At 38.5% G+C, this 25,050-nt stretch overlaps 1 protein-coding gene across 1 annotated transcript in view; it reads left to right on the top strand.

Annotated features, from left to right (window-relative positions):
* The window catches only part of RAD50 (RAD50 double strand break repair protein), a 70,727-nt gene that overhangs the window by 6,781 nt on the left and 38,896 nt on the right, over window positions 1–25,050 (top strand). Inside the window, exons 3-8 of the mRNA XM_054568492.1 lie at window positions 6,505–6,656; window positions 11,968–12,153; window positions 12,497–12,701; window positions 22,427–22,555; window positions 22,789–22,954; window positions 24,740–24,933. Of these exons, the coding sequence (XP_054424467.1) occupies window positions 6,505–6,656; window positions 11,968–12,153; window positions 12,497–12,701; window positions 22,427–22,555; window positions 22,789–22,954; window positions 24,740–24,933 (1,032 nt within the window). The remainder of the gene's footprint in view (window positions 1–6,504; window positions 6,657–11,967; window positions 12,154–12,496; window positions 12,702–22,426; window positions 22,556–22,788; window positions 22,955–24,739; window positions 24,934–25,050) is intronic.

Raw genomic sequence — 25,050 nt, 5'->3', positions numbered from 1 at the left:
TGAGTTTCTTATATATTTTGGATACTAACCTTTTATTGGATATATCATTGGCAAATATCTTCTCCCGTTCAGTAGGTTTTCTTTTGGTTTTATTGATGGTTTCCATTACTGTACAAAAACTCATTAGTTTGATGTAGAACCATTTATTTTTCTGTTGTTTCTCTTGCCCGAGGAGATATATCAAAAAAAAAAAAAAGTATTGCTAAGAGCAATGACTACATGCCGTCTAGGAGTTCTGTGGTTTTATGTCTTTAAGTCTTTAATTCACTTAGAGTTTATACTTAAAAGTGGTCTAGCTTCATTTTTTGGCATGTATCTGTTCACTTTTACCAACATCATTCATTGAAGACACAGTCTTTACCCTGTTGTATATTCTTGCCTCTTGTCATAGATTCATTGACTGTATGGACATGAGTTTATTTCTGGGCTCTGTATTCTGTTCCGTTGGTCTATGTGTCTGTTTTTATGCCAATACCATGCTGTCTTGATTACTGTAGCCTTGTAGTATATAGTTTGATATCAGGGAGTGTGAAACCTCCAACTTTGTTCTTCTTTCTCAAGATTGCTTTAGTTATTCAGTCTTTTGTGGTTCTTTATAAATTTTTGGATTATTTGTTTTGGTTCTGTGAAAAATGCCATTGGTATTTTGATAGGGATTACATTGAATCTGTAATTGCTTTGTGTAGTACGGACATTTGAAGGGTGTTTACGTAGCAATGGATCTGTTCAGATTTTGTTTCTTCTTGATTCAGTCTTGCAAGATTTTATGTTTCTAAGAATTTATACATTTCTCCTAGGTTGTCCAGTTTGTCGGCATATAATTGTTCTTAGGATTCCTTTACACTGGTAATCATCTATACTTCTGTGGTGTCAGTTGGCACTTCTCTTCATTTTGGATTTTTTTGGGGGGGCCCTCTCTTTTTCTTGATGAGTCTGGCTAAAGGTTTATCAATTTTGTTTATCTTTTCAAAGAACCAGCTCTTGGTTTCATTGATCTTTTGTATTGTTGGTGTTTTTTTTTACTCTATTTTGTTTATTTCTGCTCTGACCTTTATGATTTCCTTCCTCCTGCTTATTTTGAGCTTTGTTCTTCTGCTTCTAGTTCCTTTAGCTGTAAGGTTATTGTATATTTGTGATTTTTTAAAAAAGATTTTACTTACTTATTTTTAGAGATGGGGAGAGAGGAAGAGAGGGAACGAGGCATCAATGTGTGGTTGCCTCTCACGCGCCCCCCCGCCCCCCCCCACTGGGGACCTGGCCCACAACCCAGGCATGTGCCCTTGACTGGGAATCAAACCTGTGACCCTTTGGTTCTCAGGCCAGCACTCAATCCACTGAGCCACACCAGCCAGGGCTATATTTGTGATTTTTATTTCTTGAGGTAGATATGCGTCTCAAGGCTTTTTTGATTTCTTCCTTGATCTCATTAACCCATTCATTGTTTAGTAACATGTTAGTCTCCATGTGTTTGTGTGCTTTCAGTTTTCTTGTAAATGATTTCTAGTTTTCAAACTACTATCATTGGAAATCATGCTTGGTATGATCTGTCTTCTTAAATTTACTGAGACTTGTGTTCTATCCAGGAAAATGTTCCATGTGCACTTTGAAAGAATGTATATTCTGCTGCTTTGGGGGTGAAATGTTCAAAAAATACCAATTAAATCCATCTGCTCTGATGTATAATTTTAGACTATTGTTTCCTTGTTGATTTTCTGTCTGGATGATCTATCCATTGATGTCAGTGGGTTATTAAAGTGCCTTACTCCTTCTTACTGTATTACTGATGATCCCTTTTTTTATGTCCATGAATATTTGCTTTATATATTTAGGAACTCCTATGTTGAGAGCATAAATGTTTTTAAGGGTTATATCCTGTTGTTGGATTGATACCTTTATCATTATGAAGTGTCCTTCTTTGTCTCTTATTATATCCTTTGTTTTAAAGTCTATTTTGTCTGATACAAGTATTGCTACTCCAGCTGGCTTTTTGTTTGCATTTACACATACTATTTTTTTCCATCTCTTTCCATTCTGTATGTGTCATATCAATCTGAAGTTTATCTTTTTTAGACAGCATATATATGTGTGGGTCTTGTTTTATATCCATTCAGCCATCCTATGTCTTTTAATTGGAGCATTTATTCCTTTTACATTGAAAGTAATTACTGATAGATATGTAGTTATTACCATTTTATTACTTGTTTTTGAATGTATTTTAGTTCTTCTCTGTTCCTTATTTTCTTGCTGTCTTCTGATATGTTGATGACTTTGTTTAGTGTTCTGTTTGGATTTCTTTCTGTTTATTTGTAGTATATATCTTGTAGATTTTTGAGTTAAGGTTACTATGTGCTTCATATATACCAGGCTATATATATAGTAATCTATTTTAAGTTGGTGGTTGCTTACGTTCAAACATATTCTAAAATCACCACAATTTTTACTCATCCCTTCCATGTTTATGTTTTTTTGTCATTATTTTTTACTTTTGTATCTGTGTATCCCTTAATTTATTGTTTTAAGTACACATGATTTTCCTATTTTTGCCTTTTAACCTCTGTACTAGCTTTGGTAGATCTCCTGCTTTTACTTTTTTCTTTGGTCAGTGAGAATTTTTTTCATTCCTATATTTTCTTATTCATATTTTTGAACTTCTTAAAGAAGTCTTTTTAACATTTCTTGTAATACTGTTTTGAACTCAGTATCTCATAGGTTGCTTGTCTCTATTTCATGTAGCTCTTTTTCTGGAGTTTTGTCTGGTTCTTTTATTTGGGACATATTTCTTTGTCTCCTCATTTTGGCTGCCTCCCTGTGTTTAGTGGTGATGAACTCCTTTAGCTTTTTCAAGGAAATTCTTGGATCTCATTTGATTCTAAATGATAGCTTCGCTGGGTAGAGGAACCTTGTTTGTTGGCCTTTGCTTTTCATCAGTTGGAGTATTTCATGTGAATCTCGTCTGGCCTGCAAAGTTTCTGTTGAAAAATCAGCTGATATTTTTATAGGACCTCCCTTGTACATAACTGCTTTTCTCTTGCTGCTTTTAAGATTCTTTGTCTTTAACCTTTTGAATTTTAATTATGCTGTCTTGGTGTGGGCCTCTTTGGGTTCATCTTACCTGGGACTCTCTGAGCTTCCTGGACTCATATTTCTATTTCCTATGCCAGGTTAGGGAAGTTTTTAGTCATCATTTCTTCAATAGGTTTTCAATGCTTTGCTCTCTCTTCTTCTTTTGGTATCTCTATCTTGCAGATGTTGTTATGCTTGATGTTGTCCAAGAGGTCCCTTTTGCTTTTCCAATTGGGTGTTTTCTGCTACCTTATATTCAGATTGTTTATTTGATTATATGCTTCATGTAATCTGTTATTGATTCCTTCTAGTGTATTTTTCATTTCATTTATTGTAATCTTCATTTTTGACTGGTTCTTTTTTTATGTTTTCTACCTTTGTTGAATTTCTCACTGAGTTCATTTTATTCTTCCTCTAAGTTCATTGAGCATCTGTATACCTAGTGTTTTGAACTCAGTATCTGATAGGTTGCTTGTCTCTATTTCATGTAGCTCTTTTTCTGGAGTTTTGTCTGGTTCTTTTATTTGGGACATATTTCTTTGTCTCCTCATTTTGGCTGCCTCCCTGTGTTTGTTTCTATGTATTAGGTAGATCTGCTATGTCTCCCAGTCTTTGCAGAGTGGCCTTATGTAGGACATATACTGTGGGTCCCAGTGGTGTAGTCTCTGGTTACCTCAGCCAAGTGTTTGAGGGGTGCCCCTTGTGTGGGTTGTGTGTGTCCTTCTGTTGTAGTTGAGCCTTGATTGCTGTTGGTATGTCATAGGGTTCAGTTGGCCCTCCGGCTAACTAGCATTGAGTCTGGCTGTGGCTACAGTGGGTAGGCTGATGCCACAAAGCAAGAGTTGCGCTAGTGGGCTCTGGTGCCTGCTGAGTCTGCCCTTTCAGTGTGTCATTTGAGGAGCTGGTTCAATGGTGCTTTGGTGTGGCCTGAAGCTGGCCACTGGGTGTGTTGGTTCCGGAGCCTCTTGGGAGGGGCTTCAGTGCAGGACATGTCAGTCACCACTTGTGCTAAACCTGAGGTCACCTAGTAGAAGCTACAGAGTGATATGCGGTTGATTGCTGCTTGTGCTGGACTGGGAGGCGCTTGGGAGATACCATGCTGTGAACCGAAGCCAGTAGCTACTTGTGCTAGGCTTGGGACCCTTTGATGGATACCTGAATGGAAGCTGAGGCTACTGCCAACTTTTATGCCTGACTATAGCTGCTTAGCTGAAGCTATTTTTTAAGCTAAGACTAGCCACCACTTATTCCAGGCTTATGGCCACCTGATGGGAGTTACAGTGCAGGTTGAGACCAGTCACTGCTTACGCTGGGCTTAGGGCTGCTTTCAGGAGACAGTGAAGTCAGCTGCTGCTTGTTTGGGGTTTGTGAACCTTTGAAAGATTCTAGCAATGTCTGCAGCATGAGCCTAGGCAGTCCACCTGTGTGGGGCAGGCACTGGAAGAGGTTCATGGCAGGCGCTCAACTTGAGTGGGGTGGGGTTTCAGGGAATTACCAGGGTGGAATGAATAGTGTTAGCCAGGTTAACAGAGAGCTCAGATTTGGTGTCCTTTGTACTTGCGGGCTGAATGGGAGGAGTGTTCAGCAAAGGCCTAATGATGCCTGCCTGCACTTCCCTCCCCAGAGAGAACTGCCCAGACCCTGGCCCCTCCAGCCCTTGCCCTGACACTAGTTCCTCCCCAGATGTCCCTGGCACTTTTTAAGCTGCTGTCCCTGCTCTGGAGCCCAGAGCAAGTGAGTTTGTCAACAAGTAAGTTCATGTACAGACTCATTACGAGGGCAACTTGATCTCCAGCAGTTCTCCTGCTCACTTGCACTCAATCCCTGCTGGTTTTCACAGCCAGATGTTGTAGAGACTCCTTTTCCTGGCCCTGGTGCCTGGGCTGGGACCCACTGCTTCTTAGGGGGGACCTCTGCAACCCAGATATCCCTTCTGATTTTTCTTCCTCCTTTTTTTTTTTTTTTAAATCCTTACCCAAAGATAGCTTTTCATTGCTTTTAGAGAGAGATGGGGGGGTGAAGGAGACAGAAACATCAGTGCAAAAGAGAAACATCGATCAGCTGCACTCTCTGGAACCCGCAACCTGGGTATGTACTCTGGGAATTGAACCCCTTACCTTTTGATCTCTGGGGTGACACTCCAGCCAACTGAGCCACATCTGCCAGGGCTCCCTCATGATTCTTAATGGCCACACTTTGGGTGTGAGACCTGCCCATTCTGTGTCTCTGCCTCTCTTGCCAGTCTTGACACAGCCTCTTTTTAATATCCTTGGTTATAGGACTTCTATTCAGCGGAATTTCATGTGGCTCTCAGTGATGGTTGTTCTATAACTTAGCTGTAATTCTAATGTGCCTGTGGGAGGAGGTGGGCACAACATTTAGCTTTTCCACCAGCTTGACTAGAAGTTTGTAGAATCTAAACTAATAAATAAAGGAGAAATAATGGACCTTGAAATTTACTATTTGATAGCTATTGTAATCTTTCATGTAAGATGCTAACACCCATGGAGGAAATCTTGATAAGGTATGAGATATTTACATAATTGTAGTAGATCTCTCCCCCAATATTTATTAATAGCAGAGTAGTAAAAAATAAAGAATAACTATGGTGGAGAATCCTGGCGGATACTATTTTTATCAAGAGATTGATGTTAACATTCCAGTGATAAGATAAATTGAAAAATCATGAAAATTCCATCTGATAAGATGCAATGAAAGGAACACATCATCACTTTTATAATATTCCTGCCAAAGATGCATAATCTGATCATAGTTGTAAAGAAATATTAGACAAAGACAGATATGGGAAGACATTCTGTAATTTCAAAATTGTCAGACATGCAAGTCAAGGGTAATCTGAGGAACTGTTTCAGACTGAAAGGAACTAGAGAGACAGGACAACAATGTGTAATTATGAACAGTGCATAATACAATGTGTAATTCTAAACTGGATTTTTTTGTTTTAAAAGACATTAGGAAAATTGGAAAAACTTGAATGAGATCTGAGGACTAGATGGTAATAATGTTAATATAGCAACATCAATTTTTTGGTTTTTATGATTGGAAATGATCTTGTTTTGTAGGAAATATTTATGATGGGACAGAAGATCAGCAACTTATTCTCAAGTGCCTTTGGGGAGAAATTATATATACTGTATTTATACTTTTCTGTAACCTGTAGTTTAAAAATCATTTTTAAAAATGCTTTTGGTGCTTAAACAACTAAAATTCATATATTTGAAAAATCACATACCTGATTTCTTAATGACACTGAATAATGGAGGGAGGTGTAGAATATTAATTAAACAATAAAACTAAATTATTTTCTTTTTGTTCTCTCATTTTTGGTAAGATAGCCTCCCCCCCCCCAAAAAAAAAAAAAAACTAATGTTCTGATACTTACTAAGGAAGCCTTTATTTTTTTCTATTTTACCTTGAAAGGTTGCTCAAGAAACAGATGTTAGAGCCCAGATTCGGCTGCAGTTTCGTGATGTCAATGGAGAACTTGTAGCTGTGCAGAGATCTATGGTGTGTACTCAGAAAGGCAAAAAGACAGAATTTAAAACCCTGGAAGGAGTCATTACTAGAACAAAGTAGGTGTTTATTTTATATTTGATTATCTGTTTATTTTCTGTCTTTTTGTTTATTTTTTTCCCTCCCATTTTATTTTAGGGGAGTGTATTAATCTTTTTAACACTTTGTTTTTTAGAGCAGTTTTGGGTTCTTAGCAAAATGGAGCAGAAAGTAGAGTGCCTATATATTCCCAGCCCCTACACACTCACAGCCTCACCCACTGTCACCATATTTTATTTGATTACAATTTATCAGTTAAATAGAATGATCGCATTAGAGACCTAGAGATAATGCTCCGTTCTTTTGAGTAATTTATGAACAGTTGCAAAATTGAAGGTGCATAATCACTCAATTATAGGTTGAATGAAAAAAATGCTAGTATCTTGTGGTAGGGATGGATGAGATGAGAAGTAGACAAGTAGGAAAGACTAGTAATTTGTCATTTCAGTTGTTAACATTCTGTTAGAGCAGGTGTCATCTAGTAATGAGTATGGATTTTGGAATTAGTCTGCCCTGGATTCAAGGCTTTATCTTTGTTGGGCAAATTAGTTAAGTATAACCTTACTTCTTACTTTCATTTATTTATTTGTTAAATTAATTAAATAATCTCTTTATTTAACCAATAATGTTTAGCATCTATCATGTGCTGGAAACACTATGCTAGCCACTAGCTTCGCAAGTAGGCTCTTTTCATTGGCTTTTAAACACACTCAGGTCTCTTCCATACCCTTGATTTCATTCCACTCCAGTTACTGTTTCCATCTCCCCCTTTACAGCCAGTATTCTGAAAAGAATTGTTGACACTCATTATTTCCATTTCATTACTTCCTCCTCACTCTCCCTCAAGCCCCTTTCTCTACTGAAACAGCTCCATCTAAGGTCGCTAATAACCTCTGTATTGATTAAGGTAATGCTATTGCTGTGCAAAATAGACCTCATAGTGAGCGCCCCGCTTTTTTTCATTTGTAAAATAGAAGTTCCTTATCATTGTACATATCAAGAAAGACATAAGAATTGAGTTAACACATAAAATGCTTAATATATGATAAGAGCTCCTGTATCAGTTTTCTATGACTGCTGTAGCAAACCACAAATTTAGTGGCTTAAAACAACACAAATTTGATATCTTACAGTTCTGTAATTTAGAAGTTTGAATTGGGTCTCACTGGTCTAAAATCAAGGTGTTGGCAGGGCTCTGTTCCTTTTTGTAGGCTCTGAGGATCAATCAGTTTCCTTGCTCTTTCCGTGTTTTAGAGGCCACTCACATTCTTTGGCTCATGGCTCTCTTCCTCTCCTCCAACTTCAAAGCCAGCAACAGTGGGCAGAGTTCTCCATCACAGCACTCTGACTTCCTCCTCTGCCTCCCTCTCCCAAATTTAAGGATCCTTCTCAATATCTTGGCCCCACCCAGATAATCCAGGGTAATCTACTTCAAAGTCAGACGATGGGCAACCTTAACTTCATTTGTAATAAGCTAACACACTCACAAATTCCAAGGGTTAGACTACCGATATCTTTGGAGGGCCATGTTCTGCGTATTACTGCTCAGTAAATGGTAGATGATAATCACTTCTTACTTGAACATTTTTTTACTTTCATGACATGTTGCAACACCATTCCCTCTTTCTTTTTCTTATAGGCACATCCTAGTCAGCCAATAAAGGTTGAAGCTCTACATTCTCAGTCTTAGATCCTTTTTCATCTGTGCACTATATTCTCATTTTAGATAATATAACTCATATCTGTTGCCCAAATTACTGTGTATTCATTCATTGGTGATGCACAGACTTCTGTTTTCAGGCCCATGTACCCAACCATCTCTTTCATTTTCTACTAATTGCTTCTTTTTCTCTCAGAATTTTCTCCTTTATTGAATTAAGGAATTGATAATAATATTGAAGATCTAAAATTTGTAGTATTATAAAATAATACTGGCATTTTAAAAATATTTTGTTTGTGCTATTATGGTTGTCCCAGTTTTTCCCCCTTTGCCACCCTCCGCTTCCATAGTCAGTCACCACACTGTTGTTTGTGTCCATGGGTCCGTTGAGTAATCTCTTCACCTTCTTTCAATCAGTCCCTGCATCTACCAGTTGTTTCAAAGACACCTCAGATTCAGCCATACCAAGTTCATGATCCTTTCCCCTGACTCCCCTTGAGAAAAACTCCCACAACCTCTTGGTCCTCTTATGTTTCTTCTTCTCTTAGTGGATGATTACACTATCCATAGAGGTGTTTATTTTGACTTACCCTTCATAGTCAGTCTCTTACCAAGTTGTATGAAATTAATCCAAATGTCTTTTGAGTCAGTTCTTCTCCATCTCTGGGGTGACCATTTCACTTCAAGCTACCAAAATCTTTTCCCGGTCTAATGTGTCAGTCTCTTGGTCTGTGTCCATTCCATCCCCCTACAAAACATTCTCAGTTCATTCAGTGTAATATTTTAAACAACATAAACGACAGTAAAGACAGACACTGCCTCTGCCCACCTAATCTAGTTGTTAACAGATACTGGACAGAGGATATGAAAGAAGATGGTAGATTTGTCCTTCTGCTGAAAGATACTAAGAGATCTCTTGGAATCCAAGGACAGACAAGTTCCTGTCTATGGATATACTGATGTAGGGAACTCATTTAAAAGACTGTGAGGCAGTTTTCCCTATTGGATTGTTTTGTTAGTGTGAGCCCAGAACTTGAGGTCTACTGATTGAGAACCCTCCCTGCATTTGCTTAGATGGCTACTGTTTAGCCATCTAAACAGGTTAGGTTAGGTTAGGTTAGTTTGCCTTTACTCTACTTTTACCATGTGTCTGTTAATGAACAACAACTCTTTATCTGAACTACACAGTCTTTAGGTATTCTTCTTTAAGGTACCTTTCTATGCCTGTCTTCTGTGGATCATCATGTTTTGTTTTATTCTAAGTCTCTTATTTTCCTTATTTTTAAATTGTAGGGATGGAAGATAGTTTATTTTTCTCTATGTATTATCTATAAATTTTTAAATGATTATATTTAAAAATCCAAATATGTAAGAAAAAAAATTCTTTTATTTTTTTCTGCACCGCAGTTTTATGTTCTTTTCTATCTGTGAACTGCTGAATTGTTTCAGAATCCTTTATAGCATGAGGAAGCGATTGTAACGAGGGATTAATAAGGGGACTTTGTACAAATACAGCATGAAGGATAGATTAAGCAATAGAATAGGTACAACTGGAGGTTAGTATACATAAGTTCTTTTTTTTCTTAGGTGCACTTTATTGATGTTATTACAGTAGTCCCAATTTTTTCCCTTTGCCCTCCTCCACCAAGTACCTCCCCCTTCCCTCCAACAATCTCCCCCGCCCCCTTAGTTCATGTCCATGGGTCGTGCATGTAAGTTCTTCGACTTCTCCATTTCCTATACTATTCTTAACATGCCCCTGTCTATTTTGTGCCTACCAATTATGCTTCTTAATCCCTGTACCTTTTCCCCCATTCTCTCCCTTCCCCCTCTCAGCTGATAACCCTCCGAATGATCTCCGTAGCTATGATTCTGTTCCTGTTCTGGTTGTTTGCTTAGTTTGTTTTTGTTTCTTAGATTCAGTTGTTGATAGTTGTGAGTTTGTTGCCTTTTTAATGTTCATGGTTTTGATCCTCTTCTTCACAAGTAAGTCCCTTTAACGTTTCATGCAATAATGTCTTGGTGATGATGAACTCCTTTAGCTTTACGCAGTCCGGGAAGCACTTTAATCGTCCTTCCATTCTAAACGACAGCTTTGCTGGATCGAGTAATCTAGGTTGTAGGTGCCTGCTTTAGATCACCTTGAATATTTCTTGCCACCCCTTCTTGCCTGCAGAGTTTCTTTTGAGAAATCAGCTGACAGTCTTATGGGAGCTCCTTTGTAGGTAACCCTCTGCTTTTCTCTTGCTGCTTTAAAAATTCTCTCTTTATCTTTATTTAACCTTTGGCATTTTATTATGATGTGTCTTGGTGTGGCCCTCTTTGGATCCAACCTGCCTGGGGCTCTCTGTGCTTCCTGGACTTGTATGTCTATTTCCTTCGCCAAATTAGGGAAGTTTTCTTTCATTATTTTTATAAATAAGTTTTCAATTTCTTGCTCTTCCTCTTACCCTTCTGGCATCTCTATGATTCAGATGTCGGCACATTTGGAGACATCCCAGAGTCATCTTATACTCTCCTCATGCTTTTTGAATTCTTGTTGCTTCATTCTGTTCCGGTCGAATGTTTATTTCTTCCTTGTGTTCCAAATCAGTCTGAATCCCGGCTTCCTTCCCTTCACTCATGGTCCCCTGTAGATTTTTATTTATTTCACTTAGTGTAACTTTCATTTCTTCCTTTATGTTGTTGCTGTACTCAATGAGTTCTCTGAGCTCATCATCAGTGTTTTGAACTCGGCATCTGATAGGTTGGCTGTCTCCATTTTGTTTAGCTCTTTTTCTGGGGTTTTGGTCTGTTCTTTCATTTGGGCCATATTTCTTTGTCTCCTCAATTTGGCAGTCTCCCTGTGTTTGTTTCTGTGTATTGCGTAGAGCTGCTTTGATTCGCTGTCTCGACAGTTGGGCTTATTGTAGAAAAGGCACCTGTAAATTCTGTGGGGCAGAGCCATAGGTAATTGCCAGGGTGGGGCAACCCGCTTCACTGCTTTGTGGCTCTGTGTTGGGGGTGGGCTCGTAGAAGGGACTGTGCTGCTGCCTGGTTCCTAGAGGTTTGCCCAGTACTCGCCCTGTTTCCAGGCACTTCACTCACTCCCTGTATGTGGCTGGCTCCCCTCCAGCTGTTGCTCTGGTGTTGAATCCCAGAGTGGGTGGGTGTGTGGACGTTCTAAGTCTGTGTGGGCTCTTTAAGCTGAGTCTCCTGAAAATCCAGCATTTTCTTCCTCCATCCCAAACCCTTCTGGTTTATACAGCAAGAAGTTATGGGGATTTATCTTCCCAGTGCTGGAATCCTGGGCTGTGCATTCTGGCCTGGGGCTGGGATTGCTTGCTCCCAAAGTATCCCTACCAATTTTTATCCACACACGAGGGGGACTGCCTGTGACTGTTCTGCTGCTCCCGCCACTGCAGCCTCTCAGCACCTCACTGCATTTCCTTGCCTCTCTGCCTGTCCCTGTGTCTCTGTCCCCCCCACCCATCTGGATGAACGTGGCTTCTGCAAATCTTTGGTTGTTGTACTTCCATACAGTTTGATTTTCAGGCAGTTCTGGGTGTTTTTTTGTTTTGAGGTTAATTGTGATTCTTCCTGCAATTGTGCGAGGAGGCTGAGTGTCTACCTATGCCTCCATCTTGACCAGAAGGCTATTTTACATAAATTCTTAATTTCATTTTTTATAGGCATGGTGAAAAGGTCAGTCTCAGCTCTAAGTGTGCAGAAATTGACCGAGAGATGATAAGTTCTCTTGGGGTTTCCAAGTCTGTGCTAAATAATGTTATTTTCTGTCATCAAGAAGACTCTAATTGGCCTTTAAGTGAAGGAAAGGCTTTGAAGCAAAAATTTGATGAAATTTTCTCAGCAACAAGGTTTGTAACCTTTAATTAGACTCTGTAGCCCATTAAGTTACTGAGCCATGGTTGCAATTTGGATATTTCTGTTTTTAAACAGATAAAATTTTAAAAGCAAAAAGTCAGTATTACTTCTTACTCAGTGGCAACCAGTGGGCATATTTCCTTTCAGTTTTTTACTGTGCATGTTTATTTACTACCTGGTTGACAGTATATATATATAACTTTTTAACTTACCATTATGTCATAAGCATTTTCTAAGTTATTAAAACCTCTTTTAATGACCATATAATATTCCATTGTAGGACTATAATATCATTTCCTTTGCCAGAAATTTATTTTTTATTTAATGTCTTCAAAGGTACATTAAAGCCTTGGAAACACTCCGACAGGTACGCCAGACACAAGGTCAGAAAGTAAGAGAATGTCAAACAGAACTAAAATATCTGAAGCAAAATAAAGAAGAAGCTTGTGAGATTCGTGATCAGATTAGTAATAAGGAAGCCCAGTTAACATCTTCAAAGGAAATTGTCAGATCCTATGAGAATGAACTTGATCCATTGAAGGTAATCTGATTCCTTGTATGCTATGGAGAAAGTCACCTTTTACCATGGTGGCACTCATCCCTAAAGCACTTTGTATTTTTATGAATTTGAATAAGATATATATATTTCTTGAAAAAAAATTGTCAGAGACTATGTAATGTTATGATTTAATGTCTTAGGTCTATATTAGATGATTAGTCTTAAAATTGCCCGAAGATCTCGGATTTGAGAGTAAACAAATTTGTGCCAATATACTATGATAGTAATGTAGATCCCTAATTGGTCATTATTAGTGTAAAGACCCCCATTGTAGAGTTTGTATTCTTCAGGAGATTTTTCTGTAACTGACCAGTCTTTCTAGGGAATTTTTATAATTTGTAGATGTTCTTAAAATTGCACATACGTTAGAATTGATGCATAACATGTTGATATACATTCATGCACCACATAATGGTGTTTTGATTAACAATGAGCCATATATACAACAGTGGCCCCATAAGCTTATGATAGAGTTGAAAAATTCCTATCAACTAGTGACTTTGTAGTTGTCCTGCTGTCATAACACAGTGCAATACTCATGGGTTTGTGGTAATGCTGGTGTAAATAAACCTGCACTGCCAGTTGTAGAAGAGTATAGCACATACAGTTATGTACAATACATAGTACTTGATAATGGTGATAAATGACTCTTACAGTTTTATGTATTTACTACACTGTACTTTTATCATTATTTTAGACTATTTAAAAAAATGCTGTTAAACAGTATGCCTCATAACGCCAGCAGTAACCTCATACATCTCTTGTTTATTGTGTCTCTTGATTTCATCATTTTCTCTTGTGCTTGATTAAATCTCATGTTATTTTGTTCATTGTGGCCCCTAAGTGTCCACAATCCACTGCTAACATTGCCAATAGGAGGCCACACTGAGTGATTGACCTGGAAATGTAATTAAAAGTAATTAAGGACTACAGAGGTGGAAAATCAGTGGTGGTTATTGCTTGCCAGTCAGACATGTCCCATCTTACCACAGCTAAAATCTTAAAGAGTAAAAGAAAAGTGACAAAAACTATGAAAGGATATGCTTCATTGAAGGCAAGGAGACCAACAAAAATTGAAAAAAGGCCTAAATCAGACATGACCTGGATTAAAGACCAGATACAAAAGTGTGTCTCTCTCAGCACCGTGGCAATCACAGCCAAAGCAAAACATTTGTTATGTTGAAAGAAAAGGCTGGACCCTACTGTCATGTTGAATTTATTGCTAGTTGTGTGCGGTTTAAACTCAAGAACCTAAAGTCTAGTTGGGGAAATAAGGAAACTTTTTTTTTTTTTTTTTTAAGATTTTATGTATTTTAAGAGGGGAAGAGAGGGAGAAAGAGCAGGAGAGAAACATCAATGTGTGGTTGCTTCTCGCACACCTCCTGCTGGGGACCTGGCCCACAACCCAGGCATGTGCCCTGACTGGGAATTGAACAAGTGACCCCTTGCTTTGCAGGCCAGCACTCAGACCACTGAGCCACACCAGCCAGTGTAGGAAACTCTTTTTTTCAAAATAGATTACAAAGAAGTAAATTGAAGCGCCTCATGAACGATACAGTTTGGAACATAGTTTCTCTAGCAGCTAAAAGATAGTGACTGCAGCATGAGGAAAAAATAGATAAATTGGACTTCATCAAAATAAAAGGCTTCTGTTCTGCAAACTATACCATCAATAAAGTAAAAAGACAACCCACAAAATGGAAGAAAATATTTGCAAGCCATGTATCTGATAAAGGACTTGTATCTGGAACAGAAAAGTAACAGACTTCCGGTCAGGATGGAAGCATAGGTAGACACACTCCGTCTCCTCTCGTAACCATAAAAAGAGTTACAACTAAATCGCAAAACAAGTAACACCCAGAACTGTCAGGAAATCAAACTGTATGGAAGTACAACAACCAAAGATTTACAGAAGCCACGTTCATCCAGATGGGTGGGGGGGACAGAGACACAGGGACAGGCAGAGAGGCAAGGAAATGCAGTGAGGTGCTGAGAGGCTGCAGTGGCGGGAGCAGCAGAACAGTCACAGGCAGTCCCCCTCGTGTGTGGATAAAAATTGGTAGGGATACTTTGGGAGCAAGCAATCCCAGCCCCAGGCCAGAATGCACAGCCCAGGATTCCAGCACTGGGAAGATAAATCCCCATAACTTCTTGCTGTATAAACCAGAAGGGTTTGGGATGGAGGAAGAAAATGCTGGATTTTCAGGAGACTCAGCTTAAAGAGCCCACACAGACTTAGAACGTCCACACACCCACCCACTCTGGGATTCAACACCAGAGCAACAGCTGGAGGGGAACCAGCCACATACAGGGAGTGAGTGAAGTGCCTGGAAACAGGGCGAGTACTGGGCAAACCTCTAGGAACCAGGCAGCAGCACAGTCCCTTCTACGAGCCCACCCCCAACACAGAGCCACAAAGCAGTGAAGCGGGTTGCCCCACCCTGGCAATTACCTATGGCTCTGCCCCACAGAATTTACAGGTGCCTTTTCTACAATAAGCCCAACTGTCGAGACAGCGAATCAAAGCAGCTCTACGCAATACACAGAAACAAACACAGGGAGACTGCCAAATTGAGGAGACAAAGAAATATGGCCCAAATGAAAGAACAGACCAAAACCCCAGAAAAAGAGCTAAACAAAATGGAGACAGCCAACCTATCAGATGCCGAGTTCAAAACACTGATGATGAGCTCAGAGAACTCATTGAGTACAGCAACAACATAAAGGAAGAAATGAAAGTTACACTAAGTGAAATAAATAAAAATCTACAGGGGACCATGAGTGAAGGGAAGGAAGCCGGGATTCAGACTGATTTGGAACACAAGGAAGAAATAAACATTCGACCGGAACAGAATGAAGCAACAAGAATTCAAAAAGCATGAGGAGAGTGTAAGATGACTCTGGGATGTCTCCAAATGTGCCGACATCTGAATCATAGAGATGCCAGAAGGGTAAGAGGAAGAGCAAGAAATTGAAAACTTATTTATAAAAATAATGAAAGAAAACTTCCCTAATTTGGCGAAGGAAATAGACATACAAGTCCAGGAAGCACAGAGAGCCCCAGGCAGGTTGGATCCAAAGAGGGCCACACCAAGACACATCATAATAAAATGCCAAAGGTTAAATAAAGATAAAGAGAGAATTTTTAAAGCAGCAAGAGAAAAGCAGAGGGTTACCTACAAAGGAGCTCCCATAAGACTGTCAGCTGATTTCTCAAAAGAAACTCTGCAGGCAAGAAGGGGTGGCAAGAAATATTCAAGGTGATCTAAAGCAGGCACCTACAACCTAGATTACTCGATCCAGCAAAGCTGTCGTTTAGAATGGAAGGACGATTAAAGTGCTTCCCGGACTGCGTAAAGCTAAAGGAGTTCATCATCACCAAGCCATTATTGCATGAAACGTTAAAGGGACTTACTTGTGAAGAAGAGGATCAAAACCATGAACATTAAAAAGGCAACAAACTCACAACTATCAACAACTGAATCTAAGAAACAAAAACCAACTAAGCAAACAACCAGAACAGGAACAGAATCCTAGCTACGGAGATCATTTGGAGGGTTATCAGCTGAGAGGGGGAAGGGAGAGAATGGGGGAAAAGGGACAGGGATTAAGAAGCATAATTGGTAGGCACAAAATAGACAGGGGCATGTTAAGAATAGTATAGGAAATGGAGAAGTCGAAGAACTTACATGCACGACCCATGGACATGAACTAAGGGGGCGGGGGAGATTGTTGGAGGGAAGGGGGAGGTACTTGGTGGAGGAGGGCAAAGGGAAAAAATTGGGACTACTGTAACAACAATTAATAAAATATACTTTAAAATACATATATAACTCAATAAAATATGAATAACAATTTGAAGTAATCTGAATAGTTAGTTCTTCAAAGTAGGTGTCCAGTGAGCATATGAAGATGCTTGACAACATTATTCATCAGGAAAATGCAAATCAAAACCACCATGAGATGCTACTTCACACCCACTGGAATGAGTATAAATCAAGAAAAGAAATACTAAGTGTTGGTGAGGCTGTGGAGAAATTGGAACTTTAATACCTGCTGGTGGACATGGTAAACGGTGCAGCCACTTTGGAAAATAGTTTAGCAAGTCCCTCAAAATGTTAGAGCTAGAGTCACCATATGACCCACCAATTTTACTCTGAATTATTTTATACCCAAAATAAACTGAAACATACATCTTCACAAAACTTTTTTAGGAATGTCCATAGCAGCATTATTCATAATAGCCAAAAAATGAAAACAACACAAATGTCCATTTATAACTGATCAATAAAATGTAGCATATCCATATACTGGATTATTATTTAGCCATAGAAAGGAATGGAGTTCTGATACATACTACAACATGCAAAAATGTCAAAAACATGCTAAGTGAAAGAAGCCAATCACAAAAGACCACATATTATATAATTCCATTTATTTAAAATGTCCAGAATTGGCAAATCTATAGAGACAGAAAATAGATTAGCTATTTCCTATGATGGGAGGTAGAGGGGAATGAATAGTGACTGCTAATGGGTATAGGGTTTCTATTTGGAAATTGAAAATGTCCTAAGATTAGATTATGGTGATGATTATACTGCGCTGTGAATATGTTTAAAAATGTTGAATTTCACACTTTAAAAGGATGAATTGTATGATCTGTGAGCTGTATCTCAATTGTTCTGTTTTTAAAAAAGTGATGGTCTTGAATACAAATCTGTCACAGGCCTTTAGAGGGGAAACATGGCTGAGCAGGGCCTTTAAGAATGGGGAAAACTAAATCAAGAGTTTGGAAGGAATTTTATGTATGTTTGTACTTATTTTGCATTTTTTTTCTTTAAAACTAATGTATACTCTCAATGGAAAAAATTACAGAATATTAATTCAAAGAGTTGTTCTTCCCACTTCTTGTCTTTGACCTCCCAGATACATCCCACCAACAGCACTTTCTTCGTATATATATTTAGAGAGAGAGAGAGAGAGAACGTATGTGCCTATATTCATATATATGTGTATATATTCACACATAAGTTTATCAAAACAAGATTGTGGAAGGAAGACCCTGGGTTAAGTAAGTCAGGGTAAAAGGAGTGAGGGAAGAATTATGGTCAGATTAGGAAGACCTATGGGTGTAGAAATCAGTTCAGTAGACAAAAGAATAACAAAATATGCTATATCTTAGGATAAGATGTCTTCATAATTGTGTGTAGGTACTGTGATAATTACCAAGATATTGGAACACATTTTCTTCAGGAGCAGCCTGGTTGGAAACATGATAAGCACACATTAAGTCAGATAAAGACCAGAGCTGTAAGGGCTGTGAGCTGGCCAGAGAATATTTTATGGGACTGAATTTGGGGTGTGGTTTTTTTAACCCTAAATGGGTAGGTAAATAGAGACATAGGGACAGTAAAATGCAGGCTGTCCTTGAACACTATATGAAGGGAATTTACATAGCTGAAAAGGAACGTTTGTATAGGAATTATGTCTAGATAAGGCTGTGATAATGCCTGGTTTTTATTGAATGGTGCCAGGATTCTAAGGCTGTTGCAAACATTGAGGTGTTTGTAAATTTATTGAATTCAACTAGTTCTCCAAGAGTTTAATCTTATTCTCTGTATTTTCAGAGCCTAGTCCAGTAGCTGGCACATAGTAGGCAGGTCAGTAGATATTTAAGTGGATAATTTCCAAAGTCCTTTTTTATCACTGATATATGAGAATCCTTCCCTACATAGAGCTCAACATAAAGTTTGGGTCAAGTCACTTTCCCAGCGGCCATCCAGGGACAACTTCATTTCACTATTGCACTGTAATTCATGCTTTGCCATTTTTATAGATTTCTTGGGTCTTTAGAAACTCTCACATAAACTACTTTTTTCCCATTCCACCCATCTTCTGACCTTGGCCAATTTAGTTCTGTTTTCCTTTTTTGCCTTCAGTGAAAACTGCTTGAGAAATTAGTTTTCTAAGTTCAAAAACACCCTCCATTCTTGCTTATTTTTTCAAACATAAGTTCATGGTCCCACTACCCCATTTGTTTGTATCATTTCACAGTAATGCCTACCTTCAAACATTCTGCTGTATTTTTTGTTTATAAATTTGTCTTAGCTCCTTTTATTAAGTTGGGTGCTTTGGCAATAGAACCAAAACACAGATGTCAAAAAAGGAATCCACAGGATCTGGTGACTGGCTGGATTTAAAAACTGAAGCAGCGAGGGATGTCACAAAAGATCCAAACCCAGATAATGTTAATGCCACCAAGAGGCAGTGAACACACCGATAGAAGACAAGAAGTTTCTGAGAAGTAGAGTACCACAGCTGGGGAGTTAATACAGGCACCCCTTGGGGGTAGTGCAGGTTTGGTTCCAGACCACTGCAATAAAGTGAATTGTAATCTTTTTACTGGTGGAAAATCTTTCCAATTCAATTTGTTAAAAATGCAACTTCTGTGAAGTGCAACAAAGCAAATACAATAAAAGGAGACATGCTTGTATTCAGTGCTTTGAAGAATCTCTTTATTAGACTAAACACAGAATTTTTTTCACAAGTGATGTGAATGGTTCCAGTCATTGAGGGCCAAACTGTAAATCGGTGTAAAGCCCTGATCCAAGTGCTTTGAAATGTATTATGTAAGCTCCACATTAACCCTATAAGGTTTTTAGGCAAGAAAATTGAGGCACAGGTGTTCACATTGGAAAAGTGGTAAAACCAGGATTTGAGTCGAGGCCTCTCTAATTCCGAAGCCCATACTTTTTAAAGTCAAATTGATTGAAGTATAACTTATGTATAATAAAACCTACCCTTTTAAAAGTGTATAGTTCAGTGAATTTGGGCAAATGCATATAGTAGCATAACTACCACTACAATCAAGATGTAGAAAAAAATCACCCAGAAAGGTTCTTTCAAGTCTTTTTGTAGTCAGTCTCTTCCCTCCCCGTACAGCCCTTGGTAATAACCACTGGTTTGTGTTCTGTTGTTATAGTATTGCCTTTTCCAAAATGTCACACAAATGGAATCATGTGTTATGTAGCCTTTTGTTTCTGGCTTCTTAGCATGGTGCTTTTTAATTAACCTCTGTTGTTGCACATATGGGTAGTTACTCTTTTCCATTGCTGAGGTTATTCCACTATATGGGTATATTACAGTATGACCATTTGTTCCCTGGTTGATGGATGTTAGGTTGTTTCCAAAGTTTAGCTATTACAAATCAAACTGCTATAAACTTTTGTGTACATGTCTTTGGAGTATATTTCTTTCTTGGGTAACTCCCTAGGAATGGGGTTGCTAGATTGTACGCTAAGTATATGTTTAACCTTAAAAGCTGCCGCTTTTTGAAAGTTGCCATAACATTTCCTTGTCTTACCAACAGTGCTTACGATTGCAGTTGCTCTGCATCCTTGTCAACACTTAGTATTGTTACTCTTTTTTACTTTAGCCATTATTAGATAAGTGATTGTACCTCTGAGTCCTTTTTTTCCATTGTAGTTTTAATTTGTTGAGCATCCTTTTTATGTGTTTATTTGCCATCTGAATATTGTCTTTGGTAAAGTATATTCAATTCTTTTGCCTATTTTCATTTTTTTTGGCCTTATGAGTTGAATATTAAAAGAGTTCTTCATATACAAGGTCTGTCCAGAAAAAGTCTAGCCATTTTTAATATAATGAGAAGAGTTTGCATGACATTGATGAAACCTAGTGGCCAAGGAGAGTGGACTGGAATGCTCATGGGTGAACAATGACCACTTTGCTGTACTAGTCAGGGCGTGGTAGATGCCACTCAAAATGACTGCGTGAGTAGAGCAACAAATCTGCATCAAATTTTGCATTAAGCTTGAACATCCCTCCGCGGAAGCTATTCTGATGATTCAGAAGACCGCAGTTATGGGCAATTGGTGACTGGTAGCTTCATCACAACAATGCACCCACTCATGCATCCACATCTTATGCAGAGTTTTTTGCTCAAACATCAAATCAGCCAGGTGACTCAACCCCTCTACAGCACAGATTTGGCACCCTGCACCTCCTGGCTTTTCCCAAAACTAAAATCACCTTTGAAAGGGGAGAGATTTCAGACTATTCATGAGATTCAGGAAAATAGGACAGAGCAGCCAGTGGTGATTGGGAGAACTGTGTGAGGTCCCACGGTCAGTCCACTTTGAAGGGGACTGAAGAGTCAATTGTCCTATGTACAATTGTCCTAATACGGTTTCTTGTATCTTCTTGAATAAATGTCTATTTTTCATATCACGTGACTGGATACCTTCTGAACAGTCCTCATATTCTGGATACAAGCCCTTATCAGATATGTATTTTGCAAATATTTTATTAACTGCCTTTCAAAGGGCAAGAGTTTTTAGTTTTGATGAAATTCAGTTTATCAACTTTTTCTTTTGTAGTTTGTGCTTTTTGTTTTCTATCTAGGGACTGTTTGCCTAACTGAAGGTCACAAAGATTTTCCTCTGTGTTTTCTTCTTGAAATTTTGTAGTTTGAGTTTTTACACTTACATAAATGCTTCATTTCAGGTTAATTGTTTTTATATGCTGTGAGGTAAGGTTGAGGTTTTTTGCATACACATGTCCAATTGTTCCTGCACACAGAACCTACAGTCATAACCATTATATGATTGTGCCTCCCCAGTCTTGTCTTTTAAGTATGTAGCTTTATACAAGTCCCCCAAGTCTCCTATTTAGAACATATCTTCTCTTAAGAATTAAAAGAAAATGTATAGTAGCATCTAGTACAATGTCTGCAGTTTGGTAGGCATTCAATCAGTGATAGCTATACCTGTAATTGTAAAATTACTTTTTGAAAACCTTCTCATTCATTTTATTTAGCTAACACACTGAACACCTATTATAACTGCAGGTGATGTATTAGTAAACAAAGTTCCTATTTTTATGGTGATTACATGCTATTCATTAATATACAAATCACAAGAGATGGTCTTAATATAGTTTTATTAAATGATATTAAAGTTGGGGGTGCATTTTGGTGTAGCTTTGAAAGCTTACAGTTAATATATAAGCACTCTAGTAATGTGTTAATTTAAAAATTAGGTTCTACAAATGTCTTCAAAAAGGAATTGGTCAGCCTTGGAAATGTAGTGGCAAGCAGGGAAGACTATCCCCAGCATAATCCAAGGAGAGAATATTCTGAGCCAGTTCACATACATTCCTAGGAGAAGAGGCAACCAGCCACCCCAGAAGCAGGCCACTGAAGTTATTTGTCCTGTTTCATTTGTTCAAAGCCCTGTGTGTTTGAGCAGACTTTGAGATAAAACAGATGCATAGTCTTCCGCATAAATTTGCCCACGGGCTCAGAATGCACTGGTGACTGACTCACCATGAGTCTCTGGCTCACTCGGTTGATCTGATTTTTTTAAATAAATAGCCTTTTGAAGATTGAATTTTAACATGGGGTACTTTACATAATGTGGCTCTAAGTACCCAATTAACGATGCCTTGTGGGAGGTGTCGAAGGCAAGGCATGGGCTTTGGAGTTAGATGTGGAGTTCAATGCCTGCTTTTCCTTACTAGCTGTGAGGAACTGGGCAAGCGCGTCATGCCTCTGTGCCTCCTTTACAGCAGTGTTAGTGTTCAGGGAGATCACTTTCACCAAGTGCCCGGTCCCAGCACACCTTACTTCTCTTCATCCATCTGTAGTGTATAGAGAATTTTATTTATGTAGAATGTTGGTTTATTTTCAGAATCGCCTAAAAGAAATTGAACAGAATCTCTCTAAAATAATGAAACTTGACAATGAAATTAAAGCCTTGGAAAGCCGAAAGAAGCAAATGGAGAAAGATAATAGTGAACTGGAACAGAAAATGGAAAAGGTTTGTGGTGGTTCAATTTGGTTCTACTTCAAAATTCTGGGATTATTATGGTGAACCTCATTTTAAATCCCTTTTGCCACTTACTTTAAAAGAAACCTACACATCGTGAGGTTTGTCTTCCATGTATATGTTAAAAGGAGGATATTGAATAAACTTTGGTTTGTATTTTGCACCTCAGAGTGCTGTCTTCTTACACTTATTTATTAAAGCTCTTTTATTTTGGTTCTGTGTAGGTTTTTCAAGGGACTGATGAGCAACTAAATGATTTATATCACAATCACCAGAGAACAGTAAGGGAGAAAGAAAGGAGATTGGTAGACTGTCAGCGTGAACTGGAAAAATTAAATAAAGAATCAAGACTCCTCAATCAAGAAAAATCAGAACTACTTGTTGAACAGGGTAGGACAAAGTGTTTACTTGATCTTATTATAAAATTATGCATTTTCATCATGAATGATGAATCTCCAGGGAATTATGCTGAGTGAAAACAGTGAGTCTCAAAATAGCATATACAGTATGTTTCCATTTATATAACATTTTTGAAATACCAAAATTTTAGATATGAGGGACAGATTTGCCCTGGCCAGTGTGGCTCAGTGGTTGGAACGTCATCCCATAACCCAAGTGGTTATGGGTTTGATTCCCGGTCAAGACATATATCTAGGTTGTGGGTTCATCCCTGGTCTGGGTGCAGATCCCCAGTCTGGGTGCACATAAGGCGACAATCGATGCTTCTCTCGCATTGACATTTCTCTCCTCTAAAAAACCAGTGAAAATGTTCTCGGATGAGAATAAAAAGGAAGAAATGAGGGACAGATTAGTAGTTGTTAGGGTTACTGAGTAGGAGGGGGGGCAGGAAAAAGGTTAGTGTGGTTATGATTATAAAAGCAACAAGAAGGATTCTTGTGGTATTGGAACTGTTTGGTATCTTGACTGTTGTGGTAGAGATATGAGCCAGCACACCCAGGTGATACAATTATATAGAACTTAATGTGCACACATGCAATACAAATGTGTACAAGTGAAACTGGGGAAATCTGAATAAGATTGATGGATTGTATCAGTGTCTGTATCCTAGCTGATACACTTCAGCAGGTCCTCCAATAACTTTTGTTATAATGTTTTTGAGATACGTAGAAGTTTAACTCTTGTCTATATAAAGTAGTCGATGGTAAATCTGACTTCATTATATGTCATTTCACTTAAAGTTATAGAATCTATCCACGACTTTAAGTGAGGACTTACTTTATAGTTTTGCAAAATGTTGCTGAAAGAAAACATTTTTCTACTAATAATAACTCTGACATCAGGTGTGTGCATTTCTTCACACCAAGCAAGTCTCCAATTCTTGCCAACTGGGAGTCCTATAATTTAATTCGGTTCTGACACCAGCTGTCCAGAATTAGCACAGTCCCCACAGATTAAGGGCTCAGTCCACGAGACTGCCTCCTGCTTCCGATGCCAATTGTAAGGTCCAGGTTGTCTGTCATCTGTACTTCTGACCAAGAGGCTTTAAGTCAGTGTTCCCTACAACCCTTTACTGAGGTTCAGTAGTTTGCTACAACAGCTCATAGCACTCAGGGAAACACTCACTATTTCCAGTTTATTATAGGGAATACAGCTCAGAAACAGCCCAATGAAAGAGATGCATTGGGAAAGGGGGTGTGGCCCTCGTCCTGCACCTCCATGTGTTCACCAATCTGCAAGCTCTCTGAACCTCATTCTTTAGAGTTTTTATGGAAGTTTCATTGTGTAAACATTATTGATTATATTATTGGCCATTGGTGGTTGAACTGAATCTTCAGCTTCTGCCCAGAACTGGGGAGGAGGGTATGGAAAATTCCTACTCTCTAATACCATAGTTGGTTCCTTTGATAACCAGTCCCCATCCTCCAGGAGACACCTCATTAGAATAAACTCAGGTGTGGTTGAGAGGGACTTAAAATGAATAACAAAAGACACTCCTTGCACCTCTGTCACTCAAATTCTTAAGAATGTTAGGAGCTCTGTGCCAGGAACCAGGGCAAAAACCAAATATGTATTTCTTCTTATATTACAGTGTCGTAGTTATCATTTGGGGAAACTGGGCAAAGAATGTAAGAGATTTTTTTTACAACTGCATATGAAGGTACAATTGTCTCAATTTGTACAATATCAGCTAAAAAGAGAATTATGATTTTTAAGGTCGTCTACAGCTACAAGCGGATCGCCATCAAGAAAATATTCGCTCTAGAGATTCATTAATTCAATCTTTGGCAACACAGTTAGAATTGGATGGCTTTGAGCGTGGACCATTCAATGAAAGACAGATTAAAAATTTTCACAAACTTGTGAGAGAGAGACAAGAAAAGGAAGAAGAAACTGCCAGCCAACTGATGGTAAATATTGTTATTTTCTTTTGTTTGTGTCAGCTTCTTTGGTTGAATTGTTTTAATCTTTGGACAGGCCTTTTTTTGTCATATTTTTGGATTAGTGTTAGGATAGAATCAACTAAA

This window comes from Pteronotus mesoamericanus, unplaced genomic scaffold (genome assembly GCF_021234165.1).
Source record: "Pteronotus mesoamericanus isolate MK-2021 breed Mesoamerican mustached bat unplaced genomic scaffold, CSHL_Meso_final contig_2, whole genome shotgun sequence".
Classification (NCBI taxonomy): Eukaryota; Metazoa; Chordata; class Mammalia; order Chiroptera; family Mormoopidae; genus Pteronotus; species Pteronotus mesoamericanus.
The sequence above is the reverse complement of the archived record's forward strand: the minus strand, read 5'-3'. Positions and strand labels throughout refer to the sequence as shown.